At 45.4% G+C, this 20,638-nt stretch overlaps 1 protein-coding gene and 1 long non-coding RNA gene across 3 annotated transcripts in view; one reads left to right on the forward strand and one right to left on the reverse strand.

Moving 5' to 3' along the window:
• FHIP2A (FHF complex subunit HOOK interacting protein 2A) overlaps nt 1-11,676 on the reverse strand; it is a 52,136-nt gene extending 40,460 nt beyond the window's left edge. The window contains exons 1-3 of one of the 2 annotated variants that reach the window (XM_074999083.1): nt 11,448-11,676; nt 10,461-10,563; nt 1,906-1,984 (exon numbers count right to left, since the gene is read on the reverse strand). Coding sequence is in view for 1 of the 2 variants with exons in the window: in XM_074999082.1 (XP_074855183.1) it covers nt 1,906-1,984; nt 11,448-11,492 (124 nt within the window). In the remaining variant the exon portion in view is untranslated. The remainder of the gene's footprint in view (nt 1-1,905; nt 1,985-10,460; nt 10,564-11,447) is intronic. The other variant, XM_074999082.1, reaches the window with a different exon arrangement.
• Nucleotides 11,677-14,790: 3,114 nt separating this feature from the next.
• On the forward strand, nt 14,791-20,066 carry LOC142015754 (uncharacterized). Its single transcript, XR_012646223.1, has 3 exons — nt 14,791-14,815; nt 16,372-16,523; nt 19,965-20,066. It is a non-coding gene; the product is annotated as an uncharacterized LOC142015754 (long non-coding RNA).
• The last annotated feature ends 572 nt before the right edge of the window (nt 20,067-20,638 follow it).

Raw genomic sequence — 20,638 nt, forward strand, 5'->3', positions numbered from 1 at the left:
ATGGCCTGAAAACAATCCAAGATGAAATCTGTGGACAGCAACCTGAAACTACTACATTTCCACCTGATCAAATCCTTCAAGAGTATGAGAGAGAAGTTTATTTTTAAAAAAAAATTTACAAAAAATGTATATCCACAGCTCGGGTTTAGCTCATTTAAAAAATACTTAAGTATGACCATTACGTAATCTTTGTTAAAATGGTGTAGCTATTGTATTATTCAAATTTCAGAATCTCAGCAGTGTAACTATGTTAGTCTGAAACTGCAAAAACAACGAGAATCCCCGGGGCATTCCAATGCATCTGATGAAGTAGGTTTTACCCATGAAAGCTTGTACCAAAATAAATCTGCTAATCTTTAAGGAGCCACAGTAGTCTTTGCTGTTTTGCAAATTCCAGAATACAATTAGCTCATAGATCTCTGTACAGGAAGAGATTCTGATGTCACTCACGCTTACAGGCAGAGAGTTACTTGGAATTTGTACCTATGTAACTGAGAACAGGCATTAACAGAAAGAGGTGCATGGTACCGGTGTGTCTATGAATTTAGAAACAAAATTTTATTTGCCATATTTTAACTAGACAACTATCACAGACTGGGTCACTTCTTCTAATGCAATAATCGAAAAATAATGGTCATTTAAATGCAGAAGGAGACAAAGTCACAGAGGAGAACAGCCACATCAGAGCAATTTCCATTATCCTTCTGTCACCAGTTAACTTAGGCTGATTTGTTAAAGTAAGTCTTCTAGGACCTACTTCTGCTCCTATTAATGTCCTATAAAAATGCATAGTTTTTAAGATCTTTTGGCAGATTTTTCATTTGGGGTAAGGTGGTGGTGAGGGAGAGGTAGCTAGAATGGAAGCTTGGGCTTTTTTTGCAAATAAATATTTAATACAGCAGCTAAAAGGTGAATTTATTTTTATTTTACACCACACAGCTTGTACAGCAGTTTCCACAAAACACCTAGTCAATTGCGTTCTAGGAAGCACCACAAAGCACATCCAAAGACCGCAGTCTTAAGTTGCAGCTCTGAAGAGTACGTATTGATTCAAATAAAAAATCAGAAGTCCTGAGGATGTGAATACACTTAATAGCCACTCCAACTGGCATCCAGAGATAAGAGTGCACAGAATATGGTGATATTTGTCTTTATGAACAACAGATTCAAACCAGTGATTAAAAGGACACTTATTAATGTATTTGCTTTAAGCAAGTTTAGGAACAGTAGAAATGTGATTTACATTAAGCATATATAGCCATAATTCAATTGAATATCCAGATGCTACAGCTTTAATGAACTTTGGTGTGTTTTTGTCACACATGGATGAAATCTGTAAAGCACTTCCACAGCTGCAGTCTCAAAATACCTTAAGCAGAGATGCAATCTGCTGAGAAATTATAATAAAATAATAATAAAATACATAGAGGTTCTCAGTACTGAGCATTACATGAAAGCATGCCTGACTTCAGATGTAATTACTCAAGCATATATGGTGGCAAAGTCATTTTGTGAAAGCCTCTATAAAACCTTGGAAAGAAAAGGACAACGGGCAATGCAGCAGGAATAAGAAAGGTTATGCAAATGTCTCTTGAGAGAGAACTGAATAGGTGAAGCCAGAAATTAGGTGTGACATTAAAAGGTACAATTCTGAAATGGTGCACAATGAATGAAGCATTACATCCACTGTTGTTCATCCTCTGTCTATTAAGGTGTTTTGTCAAGGATAGCTCAAAGATAAAGGACATTCTAAAACCAATGAGTTTTGTCACTTTGGGGGAAAAAAGAGGAACTTGCTTAATGAAAATAGTTTCACTATTTCCCAATGTTCACTTTTAAGAAGCACTGAGATAGTTCCAATTTTCTTCTTTCCACACTGAAGTTGTTAAAAAAAAAATCTCTTACCTGAGGTCTCTATGTAATAATGGGTAATGGCTTTCCAGTGGTAAACAAAATCTTCTTGTAATGGAAGGGATGGCGCAAGCTATGGAAACAAAACATAACAAAACAAAAATGCTCAGTTGTCAAACATGATCAAAATATATTTCCTGTAAGACTGAAGGAGACGCGATCCACTATGGAGCAATCACATCACTAGACTAACATTACTGAACATAATCTTTATTTCCTAAGCAGTGGTTCCAAAATTATTCAAACATGGACCATATCTTAATACTGAGATTGTCTTATGGACACCTATACATCCATTTATGACGACACAGAACATGTAGGCAGCTAATGGAATTGCTGATATCGGAGAAGAATTTTAGGAAAGTATTTTCAATTTATTTATACCTAAGTGTTTCGTGTTTTAGGAAGAAAGTTAATCAAGCTCCTTCACTTCTGCTCTTCCATCACCTCCCCTTCCCACTCTCTCCCTCTGCTCTCCTTCCTATGCTAACCAGTGCCACTCCTTTCTCCGCAGAGCATTCCTCTCTCATTGGCCCCTTGACACTCCGGTTCCTGAAAACAGTCCCTATTTCATTTGGACTGAGGTTGACTCCCCCTGGTTTCTAGATGCTTTCAGAGTCTTGCTGGCTCTCTCCTTGGCAATTAAGAGTTGGGCACTTGAAAGAGCAGCTGGAAACAAGGGGACCCACTATTGTGGTCACTCAGCTCTCCACATATTGCCAGTAAATGCTTCACACAGAACAGTTGGTGGACTCAAACATAAGGCATGGCATTCAAGCCATTCGTGACCAGAACAGAACCTCCTATAATGAAAAGTCTCAAGATCTTCAACACATCAATCTTGGGCTCTATTTCATTATCGGGGTTAAATACAGAATTCTTCTCAGGAAAGAGCCTCAGAACAATTCACTGACACACTGCTGAAATGAAATGTGGCTACCTTAGAGGCAATAATGCAGCAGCAAGCTATGTAATTACTGGGCTGCATCCTACACAGTAGTGCAGGGGTGAGGAACCTAAAGCCCATGGACCAGATCCAGCAAGCAACCTGCCTGGATCGGGCCTGCAAGACTTGCTCCCTTCCCTAACACTCCTGGCAAGAATGGGAGCTGGCACTGGTGTCCCTGTGGGCTCTGCCTGGCAGGGGGGAAGCGGTTCCTGAGTTACAGGGAAGTGCTTCATGCAGGCACCATCCCCATGTCACTCACACTGGCCAAATTGTGGCCAGTGGGAGAGGCAGGGGTTGCAGTCCTGAAGCACACAGAGCTGCGCAGAGGCATGTGCTCCCCCTGCCACAGCTGCGCCAAGTAGGTGCCTGTACCTCCATCCTCCTCTCTTCCAGACCTCGCACCTCCATTCTGCTCCTGTCCGCTCCTTTCCAGACTTGCACCCCAAAACCCCACCTGCACAGATCCCTGCCCCACTCTGCTCCTGCACCGCTACCCAACACAATGCTTCACCCCAGCCCCCTCCTGCACTCTCCCCCTTCCAGACCCCACCCCCACTCCTAGCCCATTCTTGCACTCTACCTCCCACTAGATCCCTCATCTGCAAATCACTCCTGCACCCTCCCTGCTGCAGACTCCACAACCTCACCCCCTTCTGCTCTTGGAACCTACCTCACTCCTGCACCCTATGTCCCACCCATACCTCATGTAGCACACCACTCCTGCACCATACCTCACTCCTGCACCCTATATCCCATTCAGATTCCATACCCTCACTCAGCCAACCCCTGCACCCTACCTCTTGCCCAGACCACCCTGCCTACTCTTGCACCCTATCACCTGCTCAGATCCCCCAACCCCAGCCCACTTCTGCATCCTACCTCCCATCCCGACCCCCCATTCCCACCCAAGCCTGATTCCCAGCAGCCTCCTCCTGTTCACTGAACCCCTCATTTTTGGCTCCAGCCCAGAACCTAGTGGAGTCCCACAACATTTACTAGTCCCAGTCCACCTAGGCTCTGGGGTAGAACGTGAAGGTGGTGAGGCAAATGTCTCTTATTTCAGCTTTGCGGCTCATGTCCACATCACCGAGTTTTTTTTTTTAATTGTTTTTGCTTCTCACTGGCATGGGGCCCTGGACTGATTTTTCTGTGGCTCAGTGGCCCCCCCAACCAAAAAAAGGTTTCCCACCCCAGCAGTAGCAGGAGAAAAGGTCAGGTCATCCTAATTGAAAGAACCAAACTCCACAGAGCTCAGCATAGTCTCCTTAGAAGGCTCAAGGGCTGAGTCACCCCAACGGGATTTGGAATCAGTGATTCTTCATGCCTAGATATTTCAAATTGTTGGCTGTGAAACATAAACCGTTTCTTCCAGTTCCCCTCTTCGGGGTCTATTTTCATAAATTGACGAGTCTCCTCAACTCCCAGTAAAGCCAATGGTAATGGAGGACTCTAAGATCTTTGCATACCTCTGAAGATTTTATACATCCAACATTTTTCTCTAAACAAAGTTTATGTTTATCTTCACTAAAAATGCAAAATCTAAGATATGAGTAGCGTATCACGTGCCAAAGGAAAGAGGAATTCTTAATATTTCTGGCCTTTTCTACACAGGCTTTTGAAATGAAAGACATTATAAAGTAGCTGTGCATAGTGGCTAACTACACCCATATCAGCATTAGGACACGCTCACAAATGTCATCTAAGCAATCAAACGTACACACTGTTTACCCGTTCCCTGCTATCTGACAGCTCTTTCATTCTCCCAACGCTATCCTGAGCACTGGCATTACATTTTACTTTATAACATTTGAGTTCATCAAATGTCATGAGGTTAAGAATTGAAAAAGGCATCTGGAAGCTTCTCATTCAGGACAAAGCAGAATACTTATTTTAGTATATATCTTGTTTGGTTACTGAAAAACAGTGGAGTAACTTAAGATAGAGACACAGATCTTGAGATATCAGACTTTGTTTCTACTGTTGCCCACTGATGGGTGGCTGAAGCCATTATTACCATCAGTTTATATTGGTTTCTGTAATGAAATATACTCAATGTTGCTTCATATATGGCTGCAGAGTGCATTTATTCAGTATAAAGGACATCTGCCCTTGGCTTTCCAGCACACATTATTTTCAAAAGTAACACTAGATTAAAGTGACTTGTTAATAATTGACTGATCTGATTTTATTCTCTGTTCTATTCTAGCCTCTTTTGTTTCCGGGTAAATTCATTTTTTCTGAAAATCAGTACCAAACTGAGGATTTCAATTTCCATCACTGGTAATATATCCAGACAACGGTGGCAGCCTCAAGTTTTCCAGATGCTGTTCCTCCCCACAAGTAATTACCTCAACCCAGCCCTCAAGGGACTGCTCTTAGAGATGAAAAGGTAATTCAGGGCTAGAGCCTGCTGTTCTTACTCAATTAAAATTCTCATTGGCCTCACTGAGTTTTGCCTGATTGATGACAGCAGGATAGGTCCTTCAGCCTACCTGCTCTTAAAGTCCCTACCCTTTTGTTCAAAATGCCCCGGGCACTGTTCTCAGACACTCTTCTTTCTCCTCTTATTTAAGATATTTCCTTTGTTCTCACAAATCTTATAAAATGTAAGAGAAAAATGAAGAAAAATAACAGGCTGAGTAGGAAAGGAGAGTGTTTAATGCAGTGAAACTCCTCTAATAACTCATGACTCTTTCAGAGGGAGACAGCAACCTGAAGAATATTTCTTTTTATGATTTTAGATTGTTCTTCTCTTAGGTTAGTTTGATCTGCTCTCAATAACACGAGTTATGATATCTAATCAATCAAATAGACAACACTTTGCTCCATGTAATTATACAGCTGAATTAAGGATTTGGAGTAGCACATCCAAGTTCAAAGAAAAGCCTAGCTATTTTAAAGGTTGGGTTGGGCTTGAAGGAATCTGTCATGACAAGAAGAGAAATGAAACTAAAGTTAAAACAAATTATTTATGTTTGTAAAAGGTAAAACTGACAGATTTAGCATCTAGAGAGATACAGTAAGAATTTGCAGACTCCAGCAGCAGAAAACACCAATTGTTAGTGTCAATCAGAATTATCCTGCTTGACAGCAGTTCCAAATGCTCAAAGTTTAATTTTCTTGCTAGATGTAAATCTCTCTAAAAAGCCCCAAAGGTTATTAGTAAGAGAGACTTAGGACTGGTCTATATGAGAAAATTAGGTTGTTCTAACTAGGTTGCTCAGGGGATGAAAAAATCAACCTGAGCCTGGGTATAGATTAGAGATGTTACAGGTTAACTAATTAACCAGGTTAACAAGGGCAGAGAGTTGCTCTCGCCCCACAGGGCCACTGCAGGCTGAGCCACTCCAGCTGGGCACAGTAGCCCCATCTGCAGAAGCCTCAAAGGTGGGCTGGAGCAGCCTTGCCCCCTGCCACAGATAGGGGCTGCTGCAGCTGGGCCGGAGTGCCCCTACTAGCCAGGACTGGGGCTTCTTCACCATGGCTGGAGCGCCCAGCCCACACTGTACCCACTGCACGCTGGGACTGAGGCTTCTTTGGCTCAGCTAGATGCCTCTAACAGTAGTGTCTTCAGGTTGGGCCACTGTGGATGGGGACTACTCTGACCGTGATGGAGAGCCTCCCACCCACGGCAGCGCCATGGGCAGGGATGCTCCAGGGGAAGGGGAGCAGCCCCAGTCTCCAGTGCGTGGTGACTGAGGGTGCTCCAGCCCAGCCAGACAGCTGGCCTGGAATGGCCTCCCCAGCCACCCCCCACAACCCATTTAATCCATTTAAACCTAGGATTTAAGTGGTTAACCAATTCAATGGGATTTTATATCCCTTATGCACGCAGCACTAAGTCAACAGGAAAATACTCCTGTCTACTGCCTCCCATGTAGGTGGTCTACCCAGGTTAATAGGAGCATCCTCAAGTTGGCCCAGATAGCCTTTTCATTGAAGTGCTACAGTGGCACAGATGCACCACTGCAGCATTAAGTCTAAACAAGACCTTACCAATTCACAAAAACAATCTTGACAAAATCTGGACCAAATAAACTATGGAGTACAGAGTTTAACACAGACCAAGAACCCTACAGAGATTCAACTTTTTTCTATGAAGGCAGAGGTGAGGAGTACTGGGGGGGGGGGGGGGGGGACACAACAACAACAACAACAAAAAACTTGAAACTCTATGTGCTATGAATTGTCATATTTCTTACAGCCTTGAAGATTCAACAACCTTGGGATTAGTCACACAAATAAAAATATATTGCTACAGAGGACACCCATCTAATGGCATGGTAAAAGTATCTGTTTGTAACAAATGAGACATATTAATCAACTCTATCAAATACCTACAGTCCTGCTATGAATTTGGACCTAAAATAACACAGAACAAAAGGAAAATCCACACACAAAACTAAATTCAAGTATGTCCTCAGATGGCACTTGTGTCTTTAGCTATTATAGTTCATATGTACATTCTAACAGGGTAATAAATCACACAATGGTGGATCCTCTTCTGGATTACTGTCTTCATATGTGCAGGGCAGCAAAGATGAATGAAAAAGGATAGCACTTACAAATGATAAGTGACTGCAAAAAAAGAAGTATTTTTTATGATTGTATTATGAAGAACTTCAGCAGCTACAGAAGAGATGTGGTTACAAAGCATCCACAAACTAGGGTTATTTAGCCAGCAAAGGAGAAAGGCTAGAGAATATTTGATTGAGATATTTAAAACTAAGGAAGCAAAATGAAAAATGACAGGGCACTTACTTTTTCCCATCACAATGTTGGAACTAGTGGATACTCAATGTATTAAAGGGCAATACTGTTGGAACAAATAAAACGCAAATATTGCTACACATAGCCTGCAGTTAACCTCTGGAATTCATTGCCATAGGTCAAAGAGTCAGTTGCTGTGGCTGACTAACTATGTCATATATGAAAACTAAGGTAATTAAGATAATCGACTGTTTCCTTTCAGGTTGGAAACTCATATTGTAGGAATGTGTGTGTCTGAAGTTAAATATTCATTTACTGAAGAGAGTGGGACAGGAGTATTATCTATGGGAATAAATCTACATGTCTGAGAAGATCAGGAAAAGATTCATGCCCCTCCACAGCTCTGTAAAATGTATCGTTACTGGTAAAGCAGTGAAAATCTACCTCTGAAGGATCACGTATGGACCACTTCCACAGGCAAGATACAGCATCAGTGGACCAACTACATGTTCTGAAAATCCTGTTACTAAAGAACTTACAAACAGAAGGGCTGTGGCTACACTTGCATTCCTCTTTCGAAAGAGGCATGCAAAAGAGGGAAATCAAAAATGTAAATGAGGTGCAGAGTCACATATCTGGTGCCTCATTTGCATATTCTTCTTTCGAAAGAAGAAAAGCAGTGTAGATGCAACTCTTTCGAAAGTAAACCCCATCTTCAAAAGAACTCCGCTTTCCTTTTTTTAATGGGAAGAAGGGCTCTTTTGAAGATGGGGTTTACTTTTGAAAGAAAAGCAGTGTAGATGAGGCTCTTTTTTCAAAAGCAGCTCCTTCAAAAGAATATGCAAAGGAGGCACCAGATATGTAAATGTGCACTTTATTTGCATTTTCGATTTCCCTCATTTGCATGCCTCTTTTGAAAGAGGAATGCAAGTGCAGACACAGCCAAGGTGATTTTAAACTGCTCTGGAACTAGCTAACTTCCCTTCCTGTCTGCTCAGACCAGGGTTTACTGACTTCTGGGACACACTGCACTTAAATCACAAAGGCAAACATTGTAACATATGGATTAGATGTTAGGAGTTTCTGGTTCTCAGTCCTGTGGTTAGAATACTGTACCATACACCTCTCCCAGAAAAAGTTGTTGTCATGCTCAATATCTTCCGACTTTTTTGAACTTATGTTTCACTCTTGGTATTATAATGTTTGCTGTTTATACCCCAATCATGCAAATAGAGCAGAACACAGTATTTATTTTTGTTAGTAGCCCCACCATACCCATTGGCTACAGTTACACTACAGCACTCTGTCGACAGAAGTCACTGTCGAGAGATTCTTCCCGACAAAACCTCTGTCAACAGATTGCGTGTACACACAAAAGCAAACTGGGAGAGAGCGCTCCGCTCTGTCAACAAAGCAGCCGGACTGCGTGGCTGCTTTCTCAACAAAACAGGCACACGGAGGCATAGCAGACAGGGTTGTCCACTGTTGTGGATACCCTGTCTGTTGAGAGAGAGGCCCTCTGGGGGCATTTACACAGCTGTTTTGTTGACAGCAGCGTTATGCCTCCAAGTTTTGAGGCATAACACTGTCGGCAGAAGTGCTGAGTTTTGTCGACACGTTGTGGATAAAACTCATTTTGTGTATAAATGCTCCACGGGTTTTATTGACAAAACCTTCTTCTGTCAAAAAAAGCTCTTGGGTGTAACTCTAGCCATTGAGGTTACTGTGAGGACTAAATGACACAGGATGAGGACTTCAACTTATAAATGGGACTCCATGAATGAGCAAGGATACATGAATTTTGGTTCATAGCAGTCATGAATTACACGTTTTTTTTCTTAATTTGTCATTATTTTAGTATTTATTTGTGTATATTAACTTTTAATTTTACCCTTTATTGATGGACATATTGATTTTTCTTTTTCTTTTTTTGTGTTGGTAGTCCTAGAGTCAACAGTTACTTACTGGCACACAAACAAGCAAACAATCAGTAAACACAGTTCTGAGAATAATGGTTATTCATTACCTTTCATTGCAGAGCCAGTAAGAAAGTCTTTCACCCAATCCTGTCAACTTGCTCACTTACGCAGTCGCATCGAAGACAATGAACCTGCTCACATTAATATCATTTCCAGACTCACATCCCCAATTTCTGTTGGTCCTACCTCCAGAAATTTTCTATTCACTTTGGTATTTGTATAGTGTCTTCAACAGAGAGTTTTTATGGAAATTACTATCGCTCTTTAAAACTTCATTTATTGATGTAAATTGTTTTAAAAACTAATAACCTTGGCAAGAACGTGATCTTGAAAATAAGTTTATGCCTTATTTTACATATGGCCAGTCCTAATGAAATCAGTGGGACTACTTATACACACAAAGTTAACACATGTGCATAAATTTTTGCAGGATCCCATCCTAAAATTAATATCTCAATGTGCATCTCCCATCAGATATTAATAACTTTAATGCAAACTAGTTTTAACCTAGAACAACATTTTGAGGATTGCTTAATAACTTTTTAAGATTATTTCTATTATTTCAATCTTTAACATCTAAACTAAGTCTGTATTGTTGAAAATATTTATGCCCATTGAAGTCATGGAACTATTTGGGTGCCTATCACTGAATATGTGCATAAATGTTTGCAAGATCTGAGCCTTACAGTTTTCACAGAGTTGTCAATATAGTATATTTTATCTCAAAATGCTTTTCAGAAAACAACAACAAAGAACAGCAAAGAAAGACACATTAAGACCTACAGGTCAGTAAGAAAAGCTAAATAATAAACAAACAAACAAACTGATGCAGTGAGGTCTGCTTGCATGTGCAAAGACAGCATGCAAACAAGTCAAAATAAAAGAAACCCATCCTGATAAACCAAACATACCACAGGCTGGAACAACAGAGTTTGAGAAACAGGCCCTGCTACTTCACAGATTTTTGCAGGCTGTGCCACTGATTTAGCTTAGCATAAAACCACTTTGATATTTCTGTCAATACATTAAAAAAAAAAAGGTTATTAAAAAGCCGAATTGCAGGAGGCCCTGAAGGATGCAGGGAACCAGGGAGAGACCTGATACAGCTGCCCCACTCCGACAGTAAGTCTACAGGAGATCCCGGAACCCAACTGTACTTTTGCTTGGTTCTGCAAAGCACCCAGAATGGTTTTCAGCACTCAGAAACACCAGCAAAGGCCCCCCCCCGAAGGCATCCTCCCAGCTGTTTGGGGCCAGAGGGGCCCACGAGGGAGCTATGAACGTTCACACTGACCAGTGACTGCACCACGGGGGCAGCTGTGGGGACGGGGAAGATGTGCCCACGTCCCTCTGCCCTTTTGGGCAGCGGGTGGCGAAGGCTGGGCTAATGGGGGTTATTACCGACGCCGCTAGCGGTAGCTGACCCGGGGCGGGGGGATTTCTCAGCCCGTCTCAAAGGCCCCGGGGAGAGATCTTCGACTCCCCCGCTGTGGGGAGGGACAAGGGGGTTACCATAGTGACCCCCGGGGGCGGCCCGCAACGGGCCTGGGGAGTCCTGGCTGGCCCCAGCCCCGGCGCCCCGCGGGGAAGGGGCCAATGCGGAAAACATCGGTCTCGGCTCAACTGCCCGGGGCCCGCAGGCCGAGCAGGCACCGCTCTCCCGGCGGCAGCGGGGCTCCGGGGAGGGCGGCGCAGGACGGGGGACAATGGGCCAATCGCCCAGCAGCGGGATGCGGAGGGCCAGGCCGGCGGGGAGCGGGGCCCCGGAGCAGGCTCGATGTGGAAGGGCGGCGGCGACGGGGCAATCGGCAGGCGCCTTGCCCGGGGCAGCCCCGCTCCCCGACTAGGCCCCAGCTGGATCCCCGGTGTGGCGTGGCGGGCCCGGCCGGCGGCCTTACCGCCTCCACGGCGTGCTGCAGGATGGAGGTGAGCTTGGAGAACATCCTGTCCCTGGACTGGAGCAGCCGCTGCCGGGAGGATCGCGAGAGCTCCTCGATCCGCCGCCTCCGCTCCAGGGTGAGGGCTGCATGCGGGGGCCTGGCCGCGGGGATCGGGCGGGGGGCGCAGCCGGGCCGGCCTCGGGCTCTCCCTCCCCGACAGACACCGTGGCACTGACACCCGCCCGCGCTGCGGCGCCGGCTGCGAAGGAGACGCCGTTCCCCGCTCGGCCTGCGGGGGCCGCTGCTCCCACGCCTCTGTTGGGGGGATCCCCGCCTCTGGCCTGGGGATAGGGTGACCACATTGCCCTATGGCAAATATGGGGCACCAGCTTCTGGGGCTGGGGGCGGGGGGGCTGCTGTCCCCTGTCAAGGCCCAATGGCGATGGGAGCTGCTGCCCCACAGTGAGGCACCAGGGATGGGGGGCAGGTTCTGCAGGCTCCCAGTGAGGGGCGGTAGGGCAGAGGATAAGGGCTTTGCAAGCTCCTGGCAGCAGGGTGCTGAGAGTAGGGGCTTTCCAGCCTCGCAGCAGTGCGAGACCAGGTAATGCAGCAGACACCACAGAGCAGGAGTCCCTGGCAGCAGGAGCTGCCTCCCCGAGGCATGGGGTGCCAGGGCAAGGAGGCAGCTGCCCTGTGGCAGAGCTCTCTGGCAGCGGGGACTGCTGCCCTGGAGTGTAGGGAAGTGGGACAGCTGCCCCACGGAGGAGCTCCACTGCTGCAAGAGCTGCAGTCCTGACGTGTGGGGTACCAGGAAACAGGAGCCCTGCAAAATACAGGGCAGTTTGCCCATTTTCTTGTAAAAGTCAGGGCAGTTGTGAATCAGCTTAAAGAAGGAACTGTCCCAGTAAAAAATGGGATGGAGGGTCATCCTACCTGGGGAGCCCCATCATGGACCCCCACAGGAACCCGTCCATTAGCCCCAGTGGCAACAGTCCTTTCCTGGAACCCCCTCATCTAGCTCCAGTGGCACTTGGCCTTATGTTTAGACCCACAGGAGCCCCCTCATTTAGTCCCAGTGGGAGGAACCCCTTCATAGAGCTCTGCAGGAATCTCTCTTCTAGCCTTAATGGGACCAGCTCCCTTGTTTAGCCCCATAAGAATCCACTCACCTACCCTCCAGTGGTACTTGCCCTTCTGTTTAGCTCCACAGGAGCCCCTTCATAGAGCCCCACAAGAACCTCTCTTCTAGCACCAATGGGACCATTAGCCTCCACAGGAATCTCCTTGTCTCTCCCCCATATTTGGGGGGAAGCAGAACCCTTTTATTCAGCCTACTGAGACAAGGGATCTCATATTTGGGAGGGGGGAATCTCCTGACCAGCTCCACAGGGACAAAGGATTCCGTTAGTTTGTCTTTAGGTGTTACGATAGGGAGGACTCTTCTCGCCCGGAGGCATAGACATGAAGGATCCCATAGAGGGAGGTTGAGGGATAGATGGAGTCCCTTTCACGTTCCCTATAGTGATCAGGGATCCTCATATGATGAGAAGGTGGGTAAATGGCAACATGCTGAGAAGACGCATTAACAAAGTGTAAAATGATAGCTATTTCAGGTCTCTGTGAAACACTGGGACCATAGGCCTATCATTTCGATGTTGTGAACTGTTTTCTTTGAACACAGACACCAGTACCCACAGAGAGATCAAGTCACTTTTTTCAGCTCCGCCTAGATGGAGTAGGTTGCAGAGTCAGGGCTGCTGCACACTCCAATGAACTTGTTTAACTGCACACACCTGAGTAGTCTTGGTTAAGGCTCTGATCCTGCAGATGTGCTTAACTTTTCTGCTGTGAGTTTTGAAGGCCTGGAGTCTAAGTGCATACAGTATGTGATTGGGGCCTAAATTTAACACGGCATGACAAGTCACAGAGGGGTGTTAGTCTGTATCTTCAGAACAAAAAAAGCAGTAGCACTTCAAAGACTAACAAAATATTTTATTAGATGATAAGTTTTCCTGGGGCAGGCCCACTTCTTCAGATCTGGAAAATTAAAGCCAAACAAAATTGGTTTTTGCGAGTGAATAAATGTACATATGCACATGAGGAACAATGGCTGCAGAACACAGCTGTGACATTTTTCACAACAACAGAGAGCATTAGTAAAAATGTTTTTACTGAGACTTTTTATTTTAAGATTACTAAATTTTATCATTTCTAGGTTGCACACGTAGCCGTATTTTACAGTGTGTTCTTAGTAGATGTAGGTTTTGTGTGTGAGCAATAGTATAAAGAGGTTGAAAGTATGTTTGCATTTATGTTTTGAGGTAATTAATCCATTTAATCATTCGCCTGGAAAGTGTCCATAATGTGAGACTGAAAGTTGTAATAGGTCATTTTCAGTGTGTTTGCACCTGTTTTAACAGTCAGCTCTTTGGAGCAAGGACCATTATTTTATTATTTGTTTGTACAGCACCTAGAATGATGGGGCCCTGGTCAAGATGGGACTCCTATTGGCTTCCGAAAGACAATAGTAATTATAATAATTATAGTATTAATCATTATTAATAATATATTATATAGTATTCGGGCCAGTGGTGTGAAATATACAGCTCAGGAGCTACAGGATGTAGTCTCATCTTTCATTTCTAAAAATAAATACATTTTTAGCACTCATGGTTTTGAAGAAACTTTTCCAAATTAAATGGAATGTAACCAATGCAGGGATGTCTGCTTGCGTCTTCGGACAGCTTCAGCCAACAATTCTGAAGTATGAACTCCAAAAAGCCCAGTGTTAAAACTTCTGTGTCAACATCAGCTATTTAATTACTGATTGTTTTAGCAGATGTACTGGGAAATGTAGTGGGAGAGAAATGCTTGGGGAGGTGGGAAATGGGAGTAGCTGCTGGGAAGAAGAAATGCAAAGGGAAGAGCAAAGAAGACAGGGAAAAGGGAGAAAACAGACAACAAAGTGGAAAGGAAGAGAAATAACAGAAAGATGTAGTGGTGGTCCTACAGGACAGTAGATTTTCTTACTAAAAGGCGTTGTTTGTTCAGCACTAAAAAGTGTAGTTATTAAAAGACCAGATTCTCTGCTAACATCCCAATGGCATCAATAGGAGATTGCTCCAGATTGAGAGGTGTTTGGAATCCTAAACATACACTGTGCGCTCAGCTCATAATTGAATATGGGATTTTACCTCAGCACACAATTACACCTCTGATCTAGAGAGACAAGATGAATGAGGTACAGTAGTCCCTTGAGTTACACCAGGGTTGCATTCCCATGCATCCTCACATAACTGTGTGTGTGTGTGTGGCTTTTTTCCTTGGCAGAACGCACGTTCCACAGCTGGGAAAGCAACAGGAGCACCTGGAGCTCCTTTTAAAAGGTAAGTCCTGGGGTTTGGATTGCGGGGCAGTTGGGAGGGTTAAGCTTGGTGATGGTGGGGGGGGCATTAAGCCTGCGGTGGGTAAGTGTGCAGGGGAACAGGGGGTGGAGTTGAGCCGGGGCTGTGTGGCCCTGTGGAGGAGTTGAGCCAGAGCTGGGCGTGGTGAGCTAGACCTGGGCATGGCAGGTGGTGAACTATGGCTACGTGGGGTGGGGGTGAACCAGCATTGTGGGGGAGTTGATCCAGAGCTGGGAGACTTTGATTGGGGATCTGTGAACAGTTTGAAGGGGTGATTGAGAGTCCACAATAATGAAAAGGTTGGGAACCACTGGTCTAGAACATTCTGATGTGCTTATAATTAATTTTATGGTAAAAAAAATGAATCCCCAAAAGCACTGCTCAGCTTTGAGTTTCTCACTCTAAAAAAAGAAAAAAAAAAACAACCTTACCATATATAGGGGCTCATTTGCATACTTGGCTTAATCTAATTCTTGACTCACCCCACCCACTTCTGCCCTCCACTCTCTGATTTGCTCACATTGATAATTTTTTTTCTGATTTGTCCACCTTGATTACTATATTTGGTTCTCTGTGCCTTAAATATTGAGTCTGTTCTGGTATGGCTATGGTCCAAAGAAGTGGGTCTGTCCCACTAAAGCTCACCTAATAAATTATTTTGTTAGTCTTTAAAGTGCTACCTGACTGCTTTTTTTTTTACCAGTTTATGATTACTCTTAAACCCCCCCATAAACCAATTATACATAAAAAACTTCTGATTGGAGTAAGTGACTATAACACTGAATATAACCTACAATACTTGGAGCTTGAATCTCCAGCCGTTCTTTGGGCACATCTGCAATTGATGGTACGTATATGGTACCATGGTCGTAGTACATATATTACATATTGTAGCTGTGCATTTTTGTAGATTCCTGAAATAGCTCAGACTGTTGGACAAAAATATGTAGGTATCTCAGGCCTTGAACTGCTGGAGATTTTTTGCTAAACCAGTGCAAAGCACTGTCATAGAAATAATGTAAAAAGTGATTTACCTATCACAGTGCAAAAAACAAATCAACCAACCCTTAGTGTAGACATGCTTAAGATATACTCTTGTGCTCCTTGGGATGATTCATTCATGGACATAGGACCTGTGTCACATCATGTAATAATCCCATCTTCATCTGCTGATTTGGAGCCTAATTCTGTTTCCACTGAAATCAGTGGACATTTTCCCATTAATTTCAATGGGAGATGGAGCAGAACTTTGCTGTGCTGTGTTTTGTGGGAAGTGCAATTATTTTTCAGGGTGGGACGTGCTTCCTGGCTGTAGTGAGACACATTACTGAGTCTGTAATAGTAAATGCTGTGGATTGGAGTTTAGCCTGCTGAAGATGATTTAGGAGTAGTTGATAGCCAAACAGTTAAATCAAGAGTGAGAATGGTTTTGAAAAAAATTGTTGTTTATCTTATAAATGTTCAGGAAATTGTTCAGACTAAATGAATTTAAATGGAGTAGGACAGTGATGTAATGCAACAGGTTTTTATGTCTGAAGGTGCATCTTCATATCCTCTATATCTTGATGGCCCCACTCCAGTCAGCAATGGATGTATTCGTCAGCATTACCGAAGAACCTCCCATAGTATGACTCTTTGTTTGGGAGAAGCTTGGGATTTGCCTGGCAAAATATTGTAAACTAGGAAGGAAGTACGTAAGTAGATCTGTGAACTTTCTGCACTCTGCACCATCATTTCTTACATTCCAAGGACTAAAATTCACATGCAGGTTTTAAATCAATGATTAGAGGCATGACATTAAGGGTTGGGTTTTGTGCTGTATCTTTTAGAGCATGGGTGTCCAACCTTTTGGCTTGCCTGGGCCACATTTAGTGAAGAGGAATTGTCTTGGGCCGCATATAAAATATATAATATAGTTAATGTATATAAATCACATAATAAAGTTAAAAGTTTACGATCTTGTGGGGCCGCACTACTAGCTGTCCAGGGCCGCATGTGGCCCACGGGCCGCGCGTTGCACACGCCTGTTTTAGAGGTTTAGTACAAAATTTAGTGATGGTGGAGGGGTAAAGTTGTAGGTGCTGAAATGAGATCATGGAGAATTCTAAATTTGTGGGCTACTGTATGTATATATGTCATATTTATAGCCTATGAAATATATAGCCTATTCTAGTCTTCTTCTACTGCCTAGGGATAACAATGATGTCCAGACTCCTGCAGAGCTACACTTAGTGACCCACACTCTTTCTGCCCTGAAATTAGGGTGACTAGATGTTCTCTTTTTACAGGGACAATCTCTTATTTAAGCCCTCCTGCAGGTATCCTGACTTTTTCTTAACGTTGGGCAATTTGTCCCCTATTTTCTGTCTTCACCCCCTTACCCCCACAAGTTCTGTTGGAGCCTGCTGCTTGATGGATCCCTGTTCATCAGCTACCCTCTGACCAGCAGTGAGCTGGCAGGGTCAGAGGCCCATAATGGGGGTGGATGTGCGAGGTTGGTGGCAGGGCAAACCTCCAGCACAGAGGGCCGGACGTTCCGCCCACTGATCCATCAGCGTAGCCCCTACTGTGTGTTGGATCTTGACCTGCCTTGCGTTGTACTGTTTCTGGCTGGCACTGACTGTGGGCTATGAGTAGTTGAGGTTGATAAGTACTGTACAAGCAGGTGTCAGGTGGCAGCCGTTATGAGTCAGCTCTGCTACCCATGCATCAGACCCATGTTCCCCCTCTCTCTGTCTTCTCCCTGATTCACTCACCACCCCAGCTCCATTGCTCTGCTGTATCCTCCTATCGGGGCTCGTTCTGCTTCCAGTGCTATGTGGAGAACCAGCCCCGATTGGCATGCTCAGTTCACCAGCAGCCTGCCTGGCATATGCCAAAGCCTTACACAATGCTAGCCCAGGGAAATGTCTCTGCCCTGAGCTATGCTCTGAATGGAGTGGAGGGAAAGTACGGTCCACAGCAGCCCCCCCGGCAGGTGTTAGGACCCCCTGCACCCACCTTCTCCCCATCCTGAGTCCTACCCAAACAGCACATGGGACTGCTCTGTCCTTAAGGCGCTATCCTCTGCTCAGTTATTTCTCTGAATGAGTTCACTGATGCCATGGCAATCAAGTTCCTCTACCAAACTTCACAGTGCATCCTTAGGGGCTTAACCCCTTCCTGCCAACACTGTAGTTGGGACAGAGGAGGTGGCTGGGTTATGGCACTGGCTGGCAGCAGCCAGGAGGTATTAGTTGTTTTTCAGTATTGTGTGGGCAGGGATGAGCTGCTTTCAGCCACAGTGGAGTGTGTGTGTATGTGTGTGTATTGTGCAGGGAAAGGGCAGGAAATGAGCCCTGCAAAGACATGGGCCAGGTCACACTCCCCCACCCCATACCCAGAGGGAAGCAGCTCTCATCCCTTCTCTCCCACGCAGTACCAAAGGTGCTGCTTATCGCATTTGGTGTGAATCCTGGAAGAAATCTGGGAAGGGGAACATGTGACCCTGTATGACCCTCGTCATGGAGTGCCTTGAGCAGGAGAGGTGGGTGTACATCAGAGGTCCAGGCAGACATAAAAGGTGCTGGGCAGGGAGGGTCAGGTTGCTCAGTCACTCACCCTGTGTAAGGGAAGTATACGGGGGGAGAGAGAGAGAGTGTGAGAGAGAGATCGCTTCCAGTGTGAACCCTAAAGCTTTAAAACAGTGATGTCCAATAGGAATTCAAATATTGCCACACTTTGGCTGTGGTCCTTCCATATTTGCCTCAGCCCCATCCCCCACTCTAAATAAATGCCCTTCCCCTCCCCCAGAGCCAGGCATTCCCAGCCTCCCTGCCTCTAAATATGTATCTTCCCCCTCCACTTAAGGTGACCATCCATCCCAGTTTTGCCAGGACAGTCCTGTATTTGGGACACCAGGATGGCGTCCTGATTTATTTGGTCAAAGGGGCTAATAGCACTGTATATTCAGGTGGCTGCCGCCCACTTCCCTTGGCTGGGGGAGGCAGGAGCTGGACCGCATGGCGGTGCAGCTGCCCCCCAGCTTCTCCTGGCTTGGGAAGCGGGGAGCCAGACCCAGCCACGGCTGCCCCACCCCCCAGCTTCCCCCAGCTGGGGGAGCTGGGAGCTGGTCTTGTGCAGCAGCATGGCAGCTCCCCACCTTCCCCGGGTTTCCCCGCTGCAGTGCGGCTGCCCCTCAGCTTTCCCTGGCTGGGGGAGTTGGGAGCCGGAGTGGCAGGATGGTGGGCCCCCAGCTGGGAAGCTGGGAGCTTCACTGGCAGGGTGACAGCCCCCACAGGGCAGCCGCTTCCTGACTCCCAGACAGAATAACCATCTGTCCCATTTTGGCCGGGATGGCATCAATCCCCTTCTCCCATATTGGGCGGGGGAGATATGGCCACCCTACCTCCATAAGAGCCAGGCTTCCCCAGTGCCTCCCCATTCTAATTTAATGTCAGCAACTCACCAGACCTGCTGCTGGATCTGCTGCCAGGGCTGTAGCTAGGGGCGCTGCCAAGGCGGCCTGCAGAGCCACTGTCAGGGCTACCACTGCTGCCACCACATGTTTTTCCCACCAAGTGGTAGGGTGCGTGCATGGAGCAGGTGGACAGCACTCCCTGCATGTGGCTCTCAGAAGGAGCCACATTTAAAGGCTCCCAGAGCCACATTTGTCACAACATGGTGTCCTGCTCACCACATTTGGCAAGTGCTGAATGTATTGGACACCAAACTGCTTGCCAGTGTCTCTAAGCCTACTATTTTTGAAAATCAATGTATGTTTTCTTTCTCTGAAACACTGCTTGTTATTGAACAGGTCAAATTGCAAATAAATATGGGCAATAACTTTGTATCTTCAGGGGGGAGTATTTCTGTGGATGCTTTTCTTGGATGAGGGGGGTGGATTTGGTGGGAAGGGCAGAGAACTTAATGTGCATGAAATTAAACATTTTAAGAAATAGAGAACAAATAAGCATCATTAACAATAATGAAAATCTGTAGTTGAGAAAAGATTTATTTGGAATTCAGGCAGGAAAATAAAACTGAGTTTCTTTACTTGAAAATATTAGAATCTGTGTATGACAGGGTGTGGGCTCCCCAGTTTACACAGAGGTAACATCAACATCCCTCCCTTTTCTGTCTTTCTGCACAGGTGTTCATTGAAAGGAATATGCCAAGGGCTCATGGAGAGAAAGGTGAAATGGCTCTGGGAAGATAGGGTTCCTACCCAGGTCCCGATGATTGGATTGACCCCCAGGTAATAAGACGAAGGATTTTTGTTTGTTATTCTTTTCAGCTTATGGGTATCATGTTTATATGTTCCTGATGAGCAGACCTCACTGCTTGCTGTTTTGCTTTGTTTCTGCTTAGTCATCCAACTTGTTTAGACCTTCGTTAAAATTAGAGTTTTTGATAACAAGGTGCAGGATTCTTATCATGTGAAGGGGCTAATAGAATAAGTGTCCAATACATTCCGCGTGCCACATGTGGCGAACAGGAGACTGTGTTGTGGTGAATAAGGCTCTGGTGCCACATGCAGCTCTTGGAGCCTTAAAATGCGGCTCCTCCTGAGAGCTGTACACAGGGGCTACGTCTACACGTGAAGCCTACATCGAAGTAGCCTATTTCGATGTGGCGACATCGAAATAGGCTATTTCGATGAATAACATCTACACGTCCTCCAGGGCTGGCAACGTCGATGTTCAACATCGATGTTGCGCAGCACCACATCGAAATAGGCGCAGCGAGGGAACGTCTACATGCCAAAGTAGCACACATCGAAATAAGGGTGCCAGGCACAGCTGCAGACAGGGTCACAGGGCGGAC

Source organism: Carettochelys insculpta, chromosome 7 (genome assembly GCF_033958435.1).
Source record: "Carettochelys insculpta isolate YL-2023 chromosome 7, ASM3395843v1, whole genome shotgun sequence".
NCBI classification, from domain to species: Eukaryota; Metazoa; Chordata; order Testudines; family Carettochelyidae; genus Carettochelys; species Carettochelys insculpta.